The sequence below is a fragment of the Mauremys reevesii genome, linkage group 13 (genome assembly GCF_016161935.1).
Source record: "Mauremys reevesii isolate NIE-2019 linkage group 13, ASM1616193v1, whole genome shotgun sequence".
In the NCBI taxonomy this organism is placed as follows: Eukaryota; Metazoa; Chordata; order Testudines; family Geoemydidae; genus Mauremys; species Mauremys reevesii.
Window position 1 is genome coordinate 12,124,363 of NC_052635.1, and position 13,993 is coordinate 12,138,355.

The 13,993-nt window shown below is 42.4% G+C and overlaps 1 protein-coding gene across 1 annotated transcript; it reads left to right on the forward strand.

Annotated features, from left to right (window-relative positions):
• Positions 1-550: 550 nt before the first annotated feature.
• Positions 551-1,498, forward strand: LOC120380033 (olfactory receptor 12-like). Its single transcript, XM_039497537.1, has one exon. The coding sequence runs from the start codon at positions 551-553 to the stop codon at positions 1,496-1,498; it is 948 nt and encodes a 315-aa protein (XP_039353471.1).
• The last annotated feature ends 12,495 nt before the right edge of the window (positions 1,499-13,993 follow it).

A 13,993-nucleotide genomic window follows, 5' to 3' on the forward strand; every position in this document is an offset into this window, starting at 1 on the left:
CACACAAGCCAGCTAAAGTAGAAGTAACTTGTAGTCAAAAGCAAATACTGAGTCCTTACATTCATACTCAGACTTTCCTCATCAATACTCATGCAAAACTCCCATTGGATGTTCCTGAGTAAGGGTATTTTGTACAGAGGTTAAAGCTCTCAGCTAGAACCATTGCAATCTGTCAGGAGCAGAAATTATAATTAATTACATCATAGATAGATAGTCCTATCTCTACAACCCTTTTATAAATCAGTGGTGTTACTCATGGAGGATTTTGCCAACATCTTAATCAGCCAAGAAGAGTCATGAATCACAATTGTAGGAGAAAGTTGATTAATCTAGACTTCATAGTAATTTTTTCTAAAACAAACAAACAAAAAAACAAAAAAACAGAGGCCAGATTTTTAAAGATATTTAGGAACCTACTGGGAATTTCCAAAGCATCTAAGTGAATAACCCCAATTGAGTTGAAGAACATTTAGGAAAAGCTTCAATGTATCTTCTGTATTTGACCTTTTTAATTTTTACCTTGTTCTTTTTTCTAAAGGAAATGTCAGCCATGGAGCCAGTAAGAAAAGTAAACCACACAGGAGTGAAAGAATTCATCCTGCTGGGGTTTGGAAGAGGTCTGTGGTTCCAGATTGTCCCCTTTGTGATGTTCCTGGTGATTTACATCATAACCGTGCTGGGAAACACCATCCTGGTCCTCATCATTAGAGCTGACTCTCACCTTCATACCCCCATGTACTTCTTCCTCAAGAATCTGTCCTTCTTAGACTTCTGCTGCTCTTCCTCTGTTGCCCCCAGTGCCATGGTGAGCTTCCTAGCAGGGAGTAAAGCCATTTCCTACAATGGATGTGCCACCCAATTCTTCTTCATCACTGTCTTCCTCACCACCAAAGCATTTCTGCTTACAGTGATGGCGTATGATAGATACTCCGCCATCTGCAACCCACTCTTGTATCCCGTCACCATGTCCAAGTGGGTTTGCATTCAGCTGGTTGCAGGGTCATATATCTGCGGCTGTGTGAATTCAATGGTGCAAACAGGTTTCACCTTTACATTGAACCATTGTGGGTCTAATGAGATTGATAATTTCTTCTGTGATGGCCCTCCCTTGATTAGTCTCTCCTGTAGTGACACGTATGTCAATTATCTTGTGATGTTTACCTTCTGTGGCCTCATCATAGTGAGCACTGCCCTGATTGTGCTCATCTCCTATATCTATATCATCTCCACCATCCTCAGGATTCGCTCTGCTGAAGGCAGACACAGAGCCTTCTCCACCTGCACCTCCCATATGATGGTTGTGACTTTATTTTATGGGTCCACTGCTTTGATGTACGCCCAACCCAGTAAGCTAGCTTCTCTGTTCCCAAGGAAAGCGATGTCTGTGTTTTATACGCTTTTTGTTCCCATGTTGAATCCCTTCATCTACAGCCTTAGAAACAAGGAAGTGAAAGATTCTTTAAGAAGGATTGTGGGCAAGAAATGTTTGAAAAAATGAACAGTCTTTGAACATAGAGATGAAACACAGTGGGTCAAGGTATCGTGCACAGCAATGACAAATTCTGACCAAATATTTATTTTTTATTGGGCATAGTTTTTGTGCAAGTACAAACAGATTAATCATTGCAATCCACAGTATCTATCTATCTATCTATCTATCTATCTATCTATCTATCTATCTTTTTTCTGCAAAAATAACAGGAGTACTTGTGGCACCTTAGAGAATAACAAATTTATTTCAGCATGAGCTTTCGTGAGCTACAGCTCACTTCTTTGGATGCATAGAATGGAACACACAGACAGGAGATATTTATACATACAGAGAACATGAAAAGGTGGAATTATGCATACCAACAGGAAGAGTCTAATCAATTGAGATGAGCTATCATCAGCAGGAGGAAAAAAACTTTTGAAGTGATAATTAAGATGACCCATAGAAGGTGTGAGGAGAACTTAACATAGGGAAATAGATTCAATTAGTGTAAGGACCCAACTATTCCCAGTCTCTGTTTAAGCCTGAGTTAATTGTATCTAATTTGCATATTAATTCGAGTTCAGCAGTCTCTCTTTGGAGTCTGTTTTTGAAGTTTTTTTGTTGCAAAATTGCCACCTTCAAGTCTGTCACTTAGTGGTTAGAGAGGTTGAAGTGTTCTCCCACTGGTTTTTGAATGTTATGATTCCTGATGTCAGATTTGTGTCCATTTATTCTTTTGCGTAGAGACTGTCTGGTCTGGCCAATGTACATTGCAGAGGGGCATTCCTGGCACATGATGGCATATATCACGTTGGTAGATGTGCAGGTGAACGAGCCCCTGATGGCATGTCTGATGTGATTAGGTCCTATGATGGTGTCACTGGAATAGATACTGGAAAATACTGTTTATGTTGTATGGTGTGTGGTTGCTGGTGAGTATTTGCTTCAGGTTGGGAGGCTGTCTATAAGCGAGGACTGGCCTGTCTCCCAAGATCTGTGAATTTTGTCATTGATTACAAATGTAAGAAGAGTATCAGTTATTACAAACTATTATTCACACAGGTCAATTCCATATCTTACTATCAGAGACAACAGAAATTGGGCCAGTGTCCTAGATGTGGAGAGTCAGTCCTAGTGGTTGTAGCAGTGGCAGTTGGGCCTAGTGATCAGTAGGGAGGCAGCTGGGACAGGAACTGGGGCCAAAAGTAAGAGCTGGAGTCAGGAGTAAGTTTGGAACAAAGCAAGAATGGGCCTGGGAGCCAGGCTGGAACAGGAGCCGGGCTTGGAGCAGGGCTGGAGCAGGCTAAGGCCTGTGGAGTCTGTCACCACTAACAGGCAGGGGAGAGTCCCAAGCCATGAAGTTGGGCAGACTGAGCTGCTGTTCCTCCTGTGGGGCTTATATACCAGCCCAGCTCCTGGCTTGTGGATTGGCTGGAGCCTAGCACAGGAATGACTCCTCACCACATGGGGCTTCATGAGGCTCTAGTTCAGGAATGACTCCTCACCTCACAGCCAGGTTCCGGCCCCTTGGCCTAAGCCAAAGCCCACTGAAATCAATGGGAGTCTGTTCATTGACTGTACAGGGCCCTAGATGGAGCCTTCCCCTCCACCATGTTGTATGCAGTTTGAGTCTTTGTGAAACATAGACTATCACTTCTGACTATCCAGCCTACAGTAACAGATTGGGAGATAGAAGTGTTACCAGACGAATGGAGTCCTGTGTCTAAAGGGAAATGAGATTGGTGAGTTCATTGCATGCAGTTTCCTGCTTCTGAGGGACAGTTTCAAAAAGGGAGCTAGATGGGCTGATGCCAAGTGTCCCTGTCCCTGTGTTTTAGGTTCCTAGAACATCAGTGGGATTCACTGGGGCTCCCTATGCAATGAGTGGAGGGAGAAATAGGCACCTCAGAATGGGGTTCACTAAAACCAGCATGCTAAGCAGGGAGCTGCCTCACCAATGGGAGATGCCAAGAAGGGGAGTTTAGGGCCTCAATCCAGGATGTAGGGAAGCATCTCCCACTGCTTGGGATTCTCATCTGGGAACCCATTCCTGGAGTGAGGCACCCACACCATTTTTGCAAGAATCTGCAGAGGGGAAGCTCCCTAATAACTTTTAGCCCAGTGGTCAGGACACTCACCTGGTTCAAGTCCCTCTCTCCACCTGAGGTGGAAACAGGGATTTGAATGTAAATCTGCCATTCTGAGCTGAGGGTCTGACCCACTGAGCTTTGGGATAGTGTGGTGTGGGCCTCCCTCAATGTCTCTTGTTGAAACTGTCCCAGTTTGGATCAAATTATTAAAGAGACACTGAGCCAGAAAGAGAGAGAGAGTGCAAGCATGAGAATGACTCTATAGCTTGGTGGTTGGAGCAGATACCCGGGATCCAGTCAATTTCCTCCAATGACTCTTTAATTAGTTATCCAAAGTGGAACAGCTTCACCAGTAGTCCAACATTAGACTATCCCATAGCCCAGTGGCTAGGGATCTTACTTGAGAGATAACAGATTCCTGTTTAAAACCCTCCTCCCCACCAGGAGGCTAGGAGAGGGGACTTGGATTAGGGGGTCTCCCACATCCCAGGTGAGTACCTCAGACACTGGGATAAATATTATATAATGAGTGAACTCCTCCTCTTCCTGCTACCCTGTAGGCTGTTTTATTCGGAGTTAGGTGTGGTCTGAGAATGTTTCATGGATCAGGCCCTGCAGGGAAGTTAGGCAAAGGAATTCTTATCTTCTCCTGATTTGTGCATGTCTCTGGGGTTGAGGAATTCAGATGCCTAGAGCGAGGTAGCAGCCCACATGCTCAGGAGAAAAAAAACATAGACGGCTAGAGAGCATTGACTGCAAAAACTTAGGTACCAAGTGCTTTAGGGGCCTTCTGGGTTAGGCGGCAGCTGAGCAGGGTTTTGTGAATACTGGTGTTGCCTAATGCTGAGATTTAGACACCTAAATCCCTTTGTGAATCTATCCCTGTGGGTTCAACAAGAGATAAGATGTGACTGTGCAGCTTGAAAACCAATCTGTCCAGTCATTTTTTTCTTTCTCTTACATTCATATATTCCAAGGTCAGAAGGGAGAATTATAATAATCTTTTCTAACCTTCTGTAGAACTCAGGAGAGAGAAAATTCCCGTAATTCCTAAAGAAGATATTTAGAAAAATTTCCAGTCTTGTTTTTAAAAATTGACAGTGGAGAATCCACCATGATCCTTGGTAAATTGTTCCAATGGCTAATTACTCTCAGTATAAAAAAAACTATACGTTTTTTGCAGTCTGAGTTTGTATAGCTTCAACATCCACCCATTGCATCATGTTATATCTTTCTCTGCTATATTGAAGAGCCCATTATTGAATATTTGTTCCCCATGCAGATATTTTAGACTGTAATCAAGTCACTTCTTAACATTCTCTTTGTTAAATTAAATAATATAGTGTCAGATGCCCCATTAGGACATTTGCATAAGTGAAATAATAATAAGTCCTAATAGTACTCAGCGATCAACAAATAGTATTCAAAGAATAATTTAGTTAGCATAGTTTTGTGTTTACAGGTTGGCATCTGCTTATATTTATTCCTATTTCAAAAATAAGTCCTATGAGTAATTCACAGACTGTAGACAATGTGAGAAGTTTACATTGAAGTTTGAGACATCTTTGATAGGTTTTATTGCTCATCAGGTGGGGTTTGGGGGAGAATGAATATAGGTTTTTTACATCTTTGAGGAATACCCTGACCACTAGGTTTATGAGGCTTATGAGGGAACATCCTACCACTACCATCATAGTTTTCACCTCCTGTGGTTTTGGAAATATTTTATTTTGCTTTTGGCAAAATGCCTGAAAGTCTAAATAAAAATTTCCAGGTTGCTACAAAACCAACTTTGCTTTGACATTACCACTGTTTTGAGGTCAAAACATCTTTGACTTTTCAATCTCCAAGAAATGTTTTTAATGTTATTTTCAGTTTGGCCTTAGTTTAAATTTTACATTAAACATTAGTTTAATTTGTTTTAATAGCTAATGAACCAAAAAAGTTCACTATTCACCCAACTCTACCCATAATGACTTGGCCAGTCAGAATCCTACAGGTTAGATCTCTATTCTATTCTATTCTATTCTATTCTATTCTATTCAAGCACTAAAAAAAGACACCATTACCGTTGCTACTTGAAATGCCTGATAAAATTGGGTAGAAGGATGTTTTAATTGAGATGTTTATACCTCATTGACATACTAAGGTGTCCCCAGGTGTCTACTGAATCTCAGTATTGACATTTCAGGTCTCTGATTGTGTATTGGCTGCCGAGTTTGAAAGCCAACCAACTTTGGACTTTGATCTTTTTTTGTATTGTATCTCACCAAATGTTATCAGTCCTTTCAGTAGAGCTCTTAGACAATATATATTAAATGAGCCAAGAGGGACCCCAAAATACAATTACCTCCTCTTCTAATCATTGAGACCGCTTCCCATCTAGAATTGGCATGGAACCGAGAAGCCCTGAATTTTTTCTGAGGCTATCTTCTTCTTTGTGCTGGATATTCTTCCCCGCTGCCCAGGACTGCAGTGATGAGCTCTGAGGTTTGACTTCCCCATGTCATCCTTTGGAGGCAGCCGGTTCTGAGGTCACAGACATGGCAGGTCATGTAAGGGTATGGACTTTTGATTCAAATGGTGTGCACTGTGATAGCAGGGAGAGATATTGTTATTGTAAGGAGGGCAGATGCTCAGAGACCCCACTGATAAAGAAAAAACGATCTGGTCAGGGGGATAGTATTTAGCACTCACAGAGTGAATACTTCTCTAAAGAAGTCTACAGATGTTACCTGAAATTCCAGAGGAGTCTGAGTGAGTTAGGAGGAAGAACAGATCACAGACACATTGCTACCAGGGTCGTGTGAGGTCTTCCTGTGCCTGTCTCTCTCAGACCAGGTTTCTTCCATAGCAGGGCTTTTAGAGGCTCAAATCTGAGAGAGATGTCACAGGGGCAGGGTGGAAGTGTGAATGAAACTGAGAAAGAACCCAGGGAAATGTCCAGATGTGCAGATAAAACCAGAATGAGATTCTCACCGTGGGCGTCTTGTCTTTAGAACAGCTTACACTTTTTGATCTGTCTAGTAGCTTTAGTCTGGGATTTCAAAGCTCCCAAAATTTCAGTGGGAGCTGGGCACCTAACTCCTTTCATCTCTTTGGAAACTTCCCACCTAAAAGTGCCCAACATGTTCAAAAGCCACTTGTCTATCAGGGATCAAGATGCATCCCATGCTATCGCAGTGTGCATCTTTGTCCCTTTGATTGACTTCGGCATGGACAGAGATTTATGGGTCTCCTACAGCAGCTGACCTAGCAGCTGCAGTCACTTAGTTCAGCCAGTAATAAATAAAAATTGGGACTTGAATAGCAATGAAATGAACGTTAACATTTTTTCTCATTTCAAAAAAAAATCCCTGTGAAAAAAGTTTGAAACAAAAATATCAGTTTTTCCCTTTGAAAGATTTTCCTGGAAATAACGTCTTTTTTCAAGCAACTCTAAAGATTTTCTAAAATTTTAATGGAAATTGGGTGTCCATATCCTCTGGGTGCTAAGCACATCCATGGAAATCATTATGCATTCACAATTTTTAAATCCTGGTATTTAAAGTTCAGCAGCAGAATCCATAGGCAACGAAACACAGTGACCCAACTTTACCGAGGTGACCACCTGCTTTTGCGAGATCAGTCAGTGAGATGGAACCTCTTTGGTTGATGAGCTACTATAAGGGGGTCCAGCCCTGTCAAGGCATCCCCCCTACTCTGAAGTTTAGGGTATAGCTAGGGGGAGGGATAGCTCAGTGGTTTGAGTATTGGTCTGCTAAACCCAGCATTGTGAGTTCAATCCTTGAGGGGGCCACTTAGAGATCTCAGGCAAAAAATTGGTCCTGCAAGTGAGGGGGGCTGGACTTAATGACATAAGGTCCCTTCCAGTTCTAGGAGATTGGTAGATCTCATATTATTATTATTATATTTTATTATTATGAATAACCCCTAAGCTTATTTTTACCAGCTTAGGTAAAACAGTCACTGCCACCACCAAATGTTTCAAAAAAACATTTGAGGGAGAGCCATTTGGGAACTCTGCTTTCCCTCAAATATTTCCCCCGGCCTTATCCCCCTTTTCCTGGCAGGATTTGACTAATGTCCCTCCCCCAAGTCTCTATACCCTTTTTCCTGGGTAGACTCAAGAAAATTCCCCCCACCAATTCCTGGTGAGCCCAGATCCAAAATCCTTAGATCTTAAAACAAGGAAAAATCAATCAGGTTCTTAAAAGAAGACTTGTAATTAAAGGAAAAAAAAGGTGAAAGGAATACCTCTGTGAGCTAAGAAAAGATAATCCCACAGACAACAGATTCAAAACACAGAGGATTTCCCTCTGGGCAAAACTTTAAAGTTACACAGAAACCCAGTTTGATTCTCCCTCTATTTTGCAAAAGAAATTACAAATAGAAATAAAAGTAATTTAATACATTCCTTCTCTAATTACTCACTACCCTGTTAGGAGTGTGATGGTTCCTTCTCCTTGTCTGGCAAAAGCCCACACAGCACAGACCAAAGACTTTTCCCCTCCTCCCTCTTTGAAAGTATCTTATCTTCTTATTGGTCCTTCTGGTCAGGTGTCAGCTAGGTTATGCGAGCTTCTTAACCCTTTAAAGGTAAAAGAGGAATTAACCCTTAACTGTCTGTTTATGACACGCCCCCCAAATCATAGACAGTGCTGGACCACACTGGCTGTGATTTCTTCCTAGAACTTTAGGAGAAAACAGATTAATAAAACACATGCACCTTTACATATACTACTGATTATGTAAAAACTAACAATATTTTTCACATTTCAAGGACTACTTAACTATCAACTATTTAAACCAGTTGATTCTGGGAAACTAGCCACTTGGTTAGAAGCTCCTGAAATGCGTTGTATTTCAAAATCAAAATCTTGGAGAGCTAAACTCCACCGAAGAAGTTTTTTGTTATTTCCCCTGGCAATATGAAGCCACTTTAGTGCAACATGGTTGGTTTGTAGTTGGAAATGCCGTCCCCAAATGTATGACCGGTGAATTCACAGCTGTCATTCTCAGCAATCTCTGTAATTCATCCACTCATCAGGACCTCTCCATTGCATGGTACAGGGCAGCAAAAGGAAAGTGGGGTAGAGAGCTACAGCTCAGGAACCCCATGGTGCAATGACCCGAGATTTAAATCACTAGCACTGCCCTATCCCACCATGAGGCACACCAAACTTGAAAACAATCTGAGTGACCATTTGGATTTTAGGGCACTTACAAGAGTTAAGCTTTAAAGCACACAACATGGCTGGAATGGAAAGCCGTGGCCCTTTCTCTGTGCTGGTGCACATGGATGGCTCAAAGTGTACCTTTCCTTAAATACAGTTAGGGATCCAAAGCCTGAGTGAATAAACTGGGAAGATTGAGGCTTTTTTGACCCGTATCACATTAATGGTCTGAGCTCCAGCACTGTGCACAAAAAATGCCCTAGAAACTTTTTCTCTCTGCAAACCCCTTAGCTTAAATAACGTTTTTTAAAAATGCTTTTTCCCCCGGGACTTTTATCTGTGTGACTCTAGCTCAAATGACCCTAAATTTGGGTCACTCAGCCTACCCTGAACCCAGCTGAAGACCACCAAATGTGAAAGCATGAAGTTAAAAAAAGCATGTCAATGATAGTGTTCTTAGAATGGTCAACTTTTAAAGTTGACGCATACTGGCACTGCTGTACCACCATATTAATCAGTTCATTTACCAGCTGGATACACAGCTCGCAGATTTCTGCCTGTTATCCATAATCTTGGAATATTAAACCAGGATTTTAGTGTTAAAGAATGAGAACTCAGATGGAGGAATAAACATCAAACTAGGTTTCACAGTTCAGATATTCAGCTCATGTAAATTGGTCCATCTGCACAACAGTATGCCATTTTACACTATCTGGGGATCTGGGCTTGTCATAAACAGACAGTTAAGGATTAATTCCTCTTTTACCTGTAAAGGGTTAAGAAGTTCACATAGCCTAGCTGACACCTGACCAGAGGAACCAATGGGAGGAGAAGATGTTTTCAAAGAGGGAGGAGGGAAATCAGTCTTTTGTCTGTTCAGAAAAGTTTGTGCCAGAGTGAAGGATCCAGCAATCAGCCATCTAACATTTATTAAAAGTAGTACGTTTTTAGAGAAGGAATGTATTAGATTATGTTTATTTTCTTTTGCGACTTCGTTTTGCATAAGAGGGAGAATCAAATTGGGTTTCTTTGTGTAACTTTAAGGTTTTTGCACGGAGGGACATCCTTTGTGTTTTGCACCTGTTTCTGTGAGAGTAGCTTGCATGCTAATCTCACAGAGGTATTCCTTTCACCCTTTTTCTTTAATTAAAAGTCTTCTTTTAAGAACCTGATTGATTTTTCCTTGTTTTAAGATCCAAGGGTTTTTTGGATCTGGGGTCACCAGGAATTGGTGGGAGGTGAATCAGTCTCAATCCTGCCAGGAAAAGGGGGATAAAGACTGTGGAAATATTTTGGGGGAAGACAGAGTTTCCAAATGACTCTCCCATAAACGGCTGTTTAAACTATTTGGTGGTGGCAGCTACTAGATCTAAGCTGGTAAATAAGCTTAGGGGTTATTTCATGCAGGTCCCCACATCTGTACCCTAAAGTTTAGAGTGGGGGTGACACCTTGACAGGACTTTTATGTTTGTTTAGCATCTCTGACATACCAGCAACCGGTATGAATTTAACATTTTAAAATGTCATGCAACATTCCACCTGCAGCCTAATGAGCTCTCAGGGTTGTTTGAGGTAAGAAAAAAATGCAATTGCTGACAAAAGAAGCAAGCAAGAAAGAGAAGTTGGATCATTCATCCCCAGACAAACTGAAGATCAGCCAGAGAAAAGCTTAGCAACTCTGAATTCCTCCAAATTTCTGCCCTGGTGGGAATGAATCATGGCATAACCTTTAAAAGTTATGTTCTTGTAATTGATCCCATGGGACAAAGAACTAGAGAATGCACAAACGGGTTCAGTACTTGTGTCTCAACTTTGGTTTAAACTCACAGGCAAAGAATATGGATTTAAAACTGTGCAATAGGCGAGTTTCTCAGTTGGTTTAAATCAGCCATTGCTCCATCAGAAACAAAAGGGCAGATCCCCAGTTGTGAAAGACAGTGGAACTTTATCAATACACACCAGCTGAGGATCTGGTCCTTAGTTTTTAGTACGTGCTTCTGGGTTCATCTTAATAGCCTAATTCAACCAGCCAGGGCAGGCTGAGTTGATGGCTGTGTTCCTCTGATGGCTGCATCCCAAGAGCTGTTGATGCAATGCAAGGGAACAACATCTCTGCTCTGTCAGTGGTAATGATGTGGCATTAATGAAGGAACAGGCTATTCCAGGACAGCTGTGTTTCTGGTGCCACTCGGCTCTGAGCTATTCCAGGTCACATGATGGTACCATAAATATATGTTTTTATTCTGCCAACCCCTTGGGACACCCTTTGTGCCTCAGCCCTGCCTTGTTTTTAACCAAGGGTCCTTCCAGGGGTGCTACCACTGTGTGAGATCCAGGGCAGGTGCTGTTCCCCTCTTGGGGATTGGGCTCAGCTAGGGCCCGTTGTCAGGGTGGTTTGCTCCAGAGGTGAGAGCAGAGCTGGGTTCACAGCCCTGAAGACCATATTCATACATTTAGCCCCAGAGCAGGGACACACTGGGCTGTGACCATCTCTGGAGCCTGCACAAGCTGCGATCAGCTGTAGAGATAGGAGGGGCTTTCGGTTCCTCATCCTATTTAGTCCATCACTTCTCGGCCAGAAGGACAGCAGGGAGCATTCATCTGTGGAGTATCAGAGGGGTAGCCGTGTTAGTCTGGTTCTGTAGAAGCAGCAAAGAATCCTGTGGCACCTTATAGACTAACAGATGTTTTGCAGCATGAGCTTTCGTGGGTGAATACCCACTTCTTCGGATGCAAGTATTCACCCACGAAAGCTCATGCTGCAAAACATCTGTTAGTCTATAAGGTGCCACAGGATTCTTTGCTGCTTCTACATCTGTGGAGTGGATCCCTGTCTGCTGGGAACTGCAGAGAGACCCAGCAACTCCAGTGGAAGGACATGGAAAGGGCTGTGGGCTAAAACAGTGATGGGAGCATGAGAGACAGACAGATCAATAATGACAAAATAATCAGAACCCTGGAGGATCAAATGCTTCGCTAGCTGTGAGAAATTCCACACAAAACTGCATCATAAGTTTGCTTTTTCAACTGAATATGATGGTGTCTTAATATACAGGGCAGATTTAAGAATATAAATATGCATGGCAGTCAGAACTCTTGAAGACTTTTACTGTTATTTTAATCTGGCACCGGTCAGACTTATTTATTTGTATATTTTGTGGCAGCAAAAATAGACTTTTCATCGAAATTGAGAAAACCCAAACATTGTTTGTCATTCTGGGAAGTGAGAACAAGGCAATTTTAGGTAAGAGCTGTTGAAAACTGAAACGTTTTAGCCTCTGTTATCCTTGAAAAACAAAATGCATATGGAGAATAGCAGAGATTTTCCATGAACATGTGTTCAGTTCCAAACCCAATTTTCCTTTGAGATAACTAAAGCCAAAAAGTCTGATTGTCCTTAATTGGAAACTTAGATTTGTGCTAGGATGCAGAACATTAATATTGTCTATTCAGATTAAAATTTCACTCCCATTTCCGTCTGTCCCAGCCTCTATTACAGGGTTTCTCAAACAGGGATCGCCGCTTGTGTAGGGAAAGCCCCTGGCAGGCCGGGTCGGTGTGTTTACCTGCCCTGTCCGCAGGTCCGGCCGATCGCGGCTCCCACTGGTCGCGGATTGCTGCTCCAGGCCAATGGGGGCTGCTGAAGCAGTGGCCAGTAAGTCCCTCAGCCCACGTTGCTTCCAGCAGCTCCCATTGGCCCGGAGCAGTGATCCGCGGCCAGTGGGAGCTGTGATCGGCCGGACCTGCGGACTGGTTAGATAAACACACCGGCCCGCCAGGGGCTTTCCCTAAACAAGCGGCAATCCCTGTTTGAGAAACCCTGCTCTATTATTTCTGTTACAAAGGGGTAGTTGCAGGATGGTTAATCTGAGTGAGAAGCGAAGTTAAAGCCAGAATATATTTTAAACATACTAACAACTTGAAGCAAAAACACAGAGTCAAAGCTCCCAGCCAAAACCTTTCCATCTTGACTATGTCCTAGGACATACCCACTGTATTCTCTGTCCCACACTGCAGCCAGCTAAGCAGCAATGCTGCCGAGAGGTGCTCAGAACATACACACAGTACGACACTGGCCATCCACCCCACAGCTCCCTGTCCTGGAAGACAAGCCAGAGAAAGGGGTGTGGGGAATCAGTGGTACAGGGAGGGGAAGTGACTGGCTCAAGCTCACAGAGCAGGTCCATGGCAGAAACCAGAACAGAACCCAAGTCTCCTGCCTGTACAGACGTAAAGTTGCAGAGGGAAAGGATACAACACAGTAATGGAGGGATGCTGCTAGTCTGTCATCACCCAGAGATGGAACTGCAATGGGATTTGGAGCCATAAATAATAAGAACATAAGAACAGCCACACTGGCTCAGACCAATGCTCCATCTAGCCCAGTATCTTGTCCACGACAGTGGCTGGTGCCTGAAGCTTTAGAGGGAATGAACAGAACAGGGAAATTATCAAATGATCCATCCCGTGTTGCTCATTCCCAGCTTCTGGTAAATAGCCATTGATGGACCTATCTATTTGTTGTTTTTAACCTGGTTATACTTTCAGCCTTCACAAAATCTCCTGACAATGAGTTCAAAAAGTTGACTGCATTGTGTGAAGAAATTCTTCATTTTGTTTGTTTTAAGCCTACTGCCTATTAATTTCATTTGGTGACCCTTGGTCCTTCTGTTCTGTGAAGGGGTAAATGCCACTTCCCTATTCACTCTTTCCACAGCATGCATGATTTTATAGACATTTATCATATCCCCCCTTAGTCATCTCTTTTCTAACCTAAACAGTACCGGTCTCTTTATATCTCCTCACATGGAAGGTGTTCCATGCCCCTAATCATTTTTGTTGCTCTTCTCTATATCTTTTCAAATTCAAATATATCTTTTTTTTTTTAGTCAAACACAGCTGCACATAGTATTCAAGGTATAGGTGTACCATAGATTTATATACTGGCATTATATTTTCAGTTTTATTGTCTATCCCTTTCCTAATGGTTCCCTAACATCTTGTTAGCTTTTTTCGCTGCCACTAAACAACAAGCAGATGTTTTCAAAGAACGAACCACAATGACTCCAACATCTTGCTTGAGTAGTACTAACTAAATTAGACCCCATCATTTTATCTGTATAATTAGGATTATGTTTTCCAATATGCATTACTATGCATTTATCAATATTGAATTCCATCTGTCATTTGGTTGCCCATTCACCCAGTTTTTTGAGATCTCTTTTTGACTCTTCTCTGTCAGCTTCGGACTT

What these genes read in the sequence shown, in the direction of transcription:
- LOC120380033 (XM_039497537.1), top strand. Translation starts at nt 551, where the DNA reads ATGGAGCCAGTAAGAAAAGTAAACCACACAGGAGTGAAAGAATTCATC.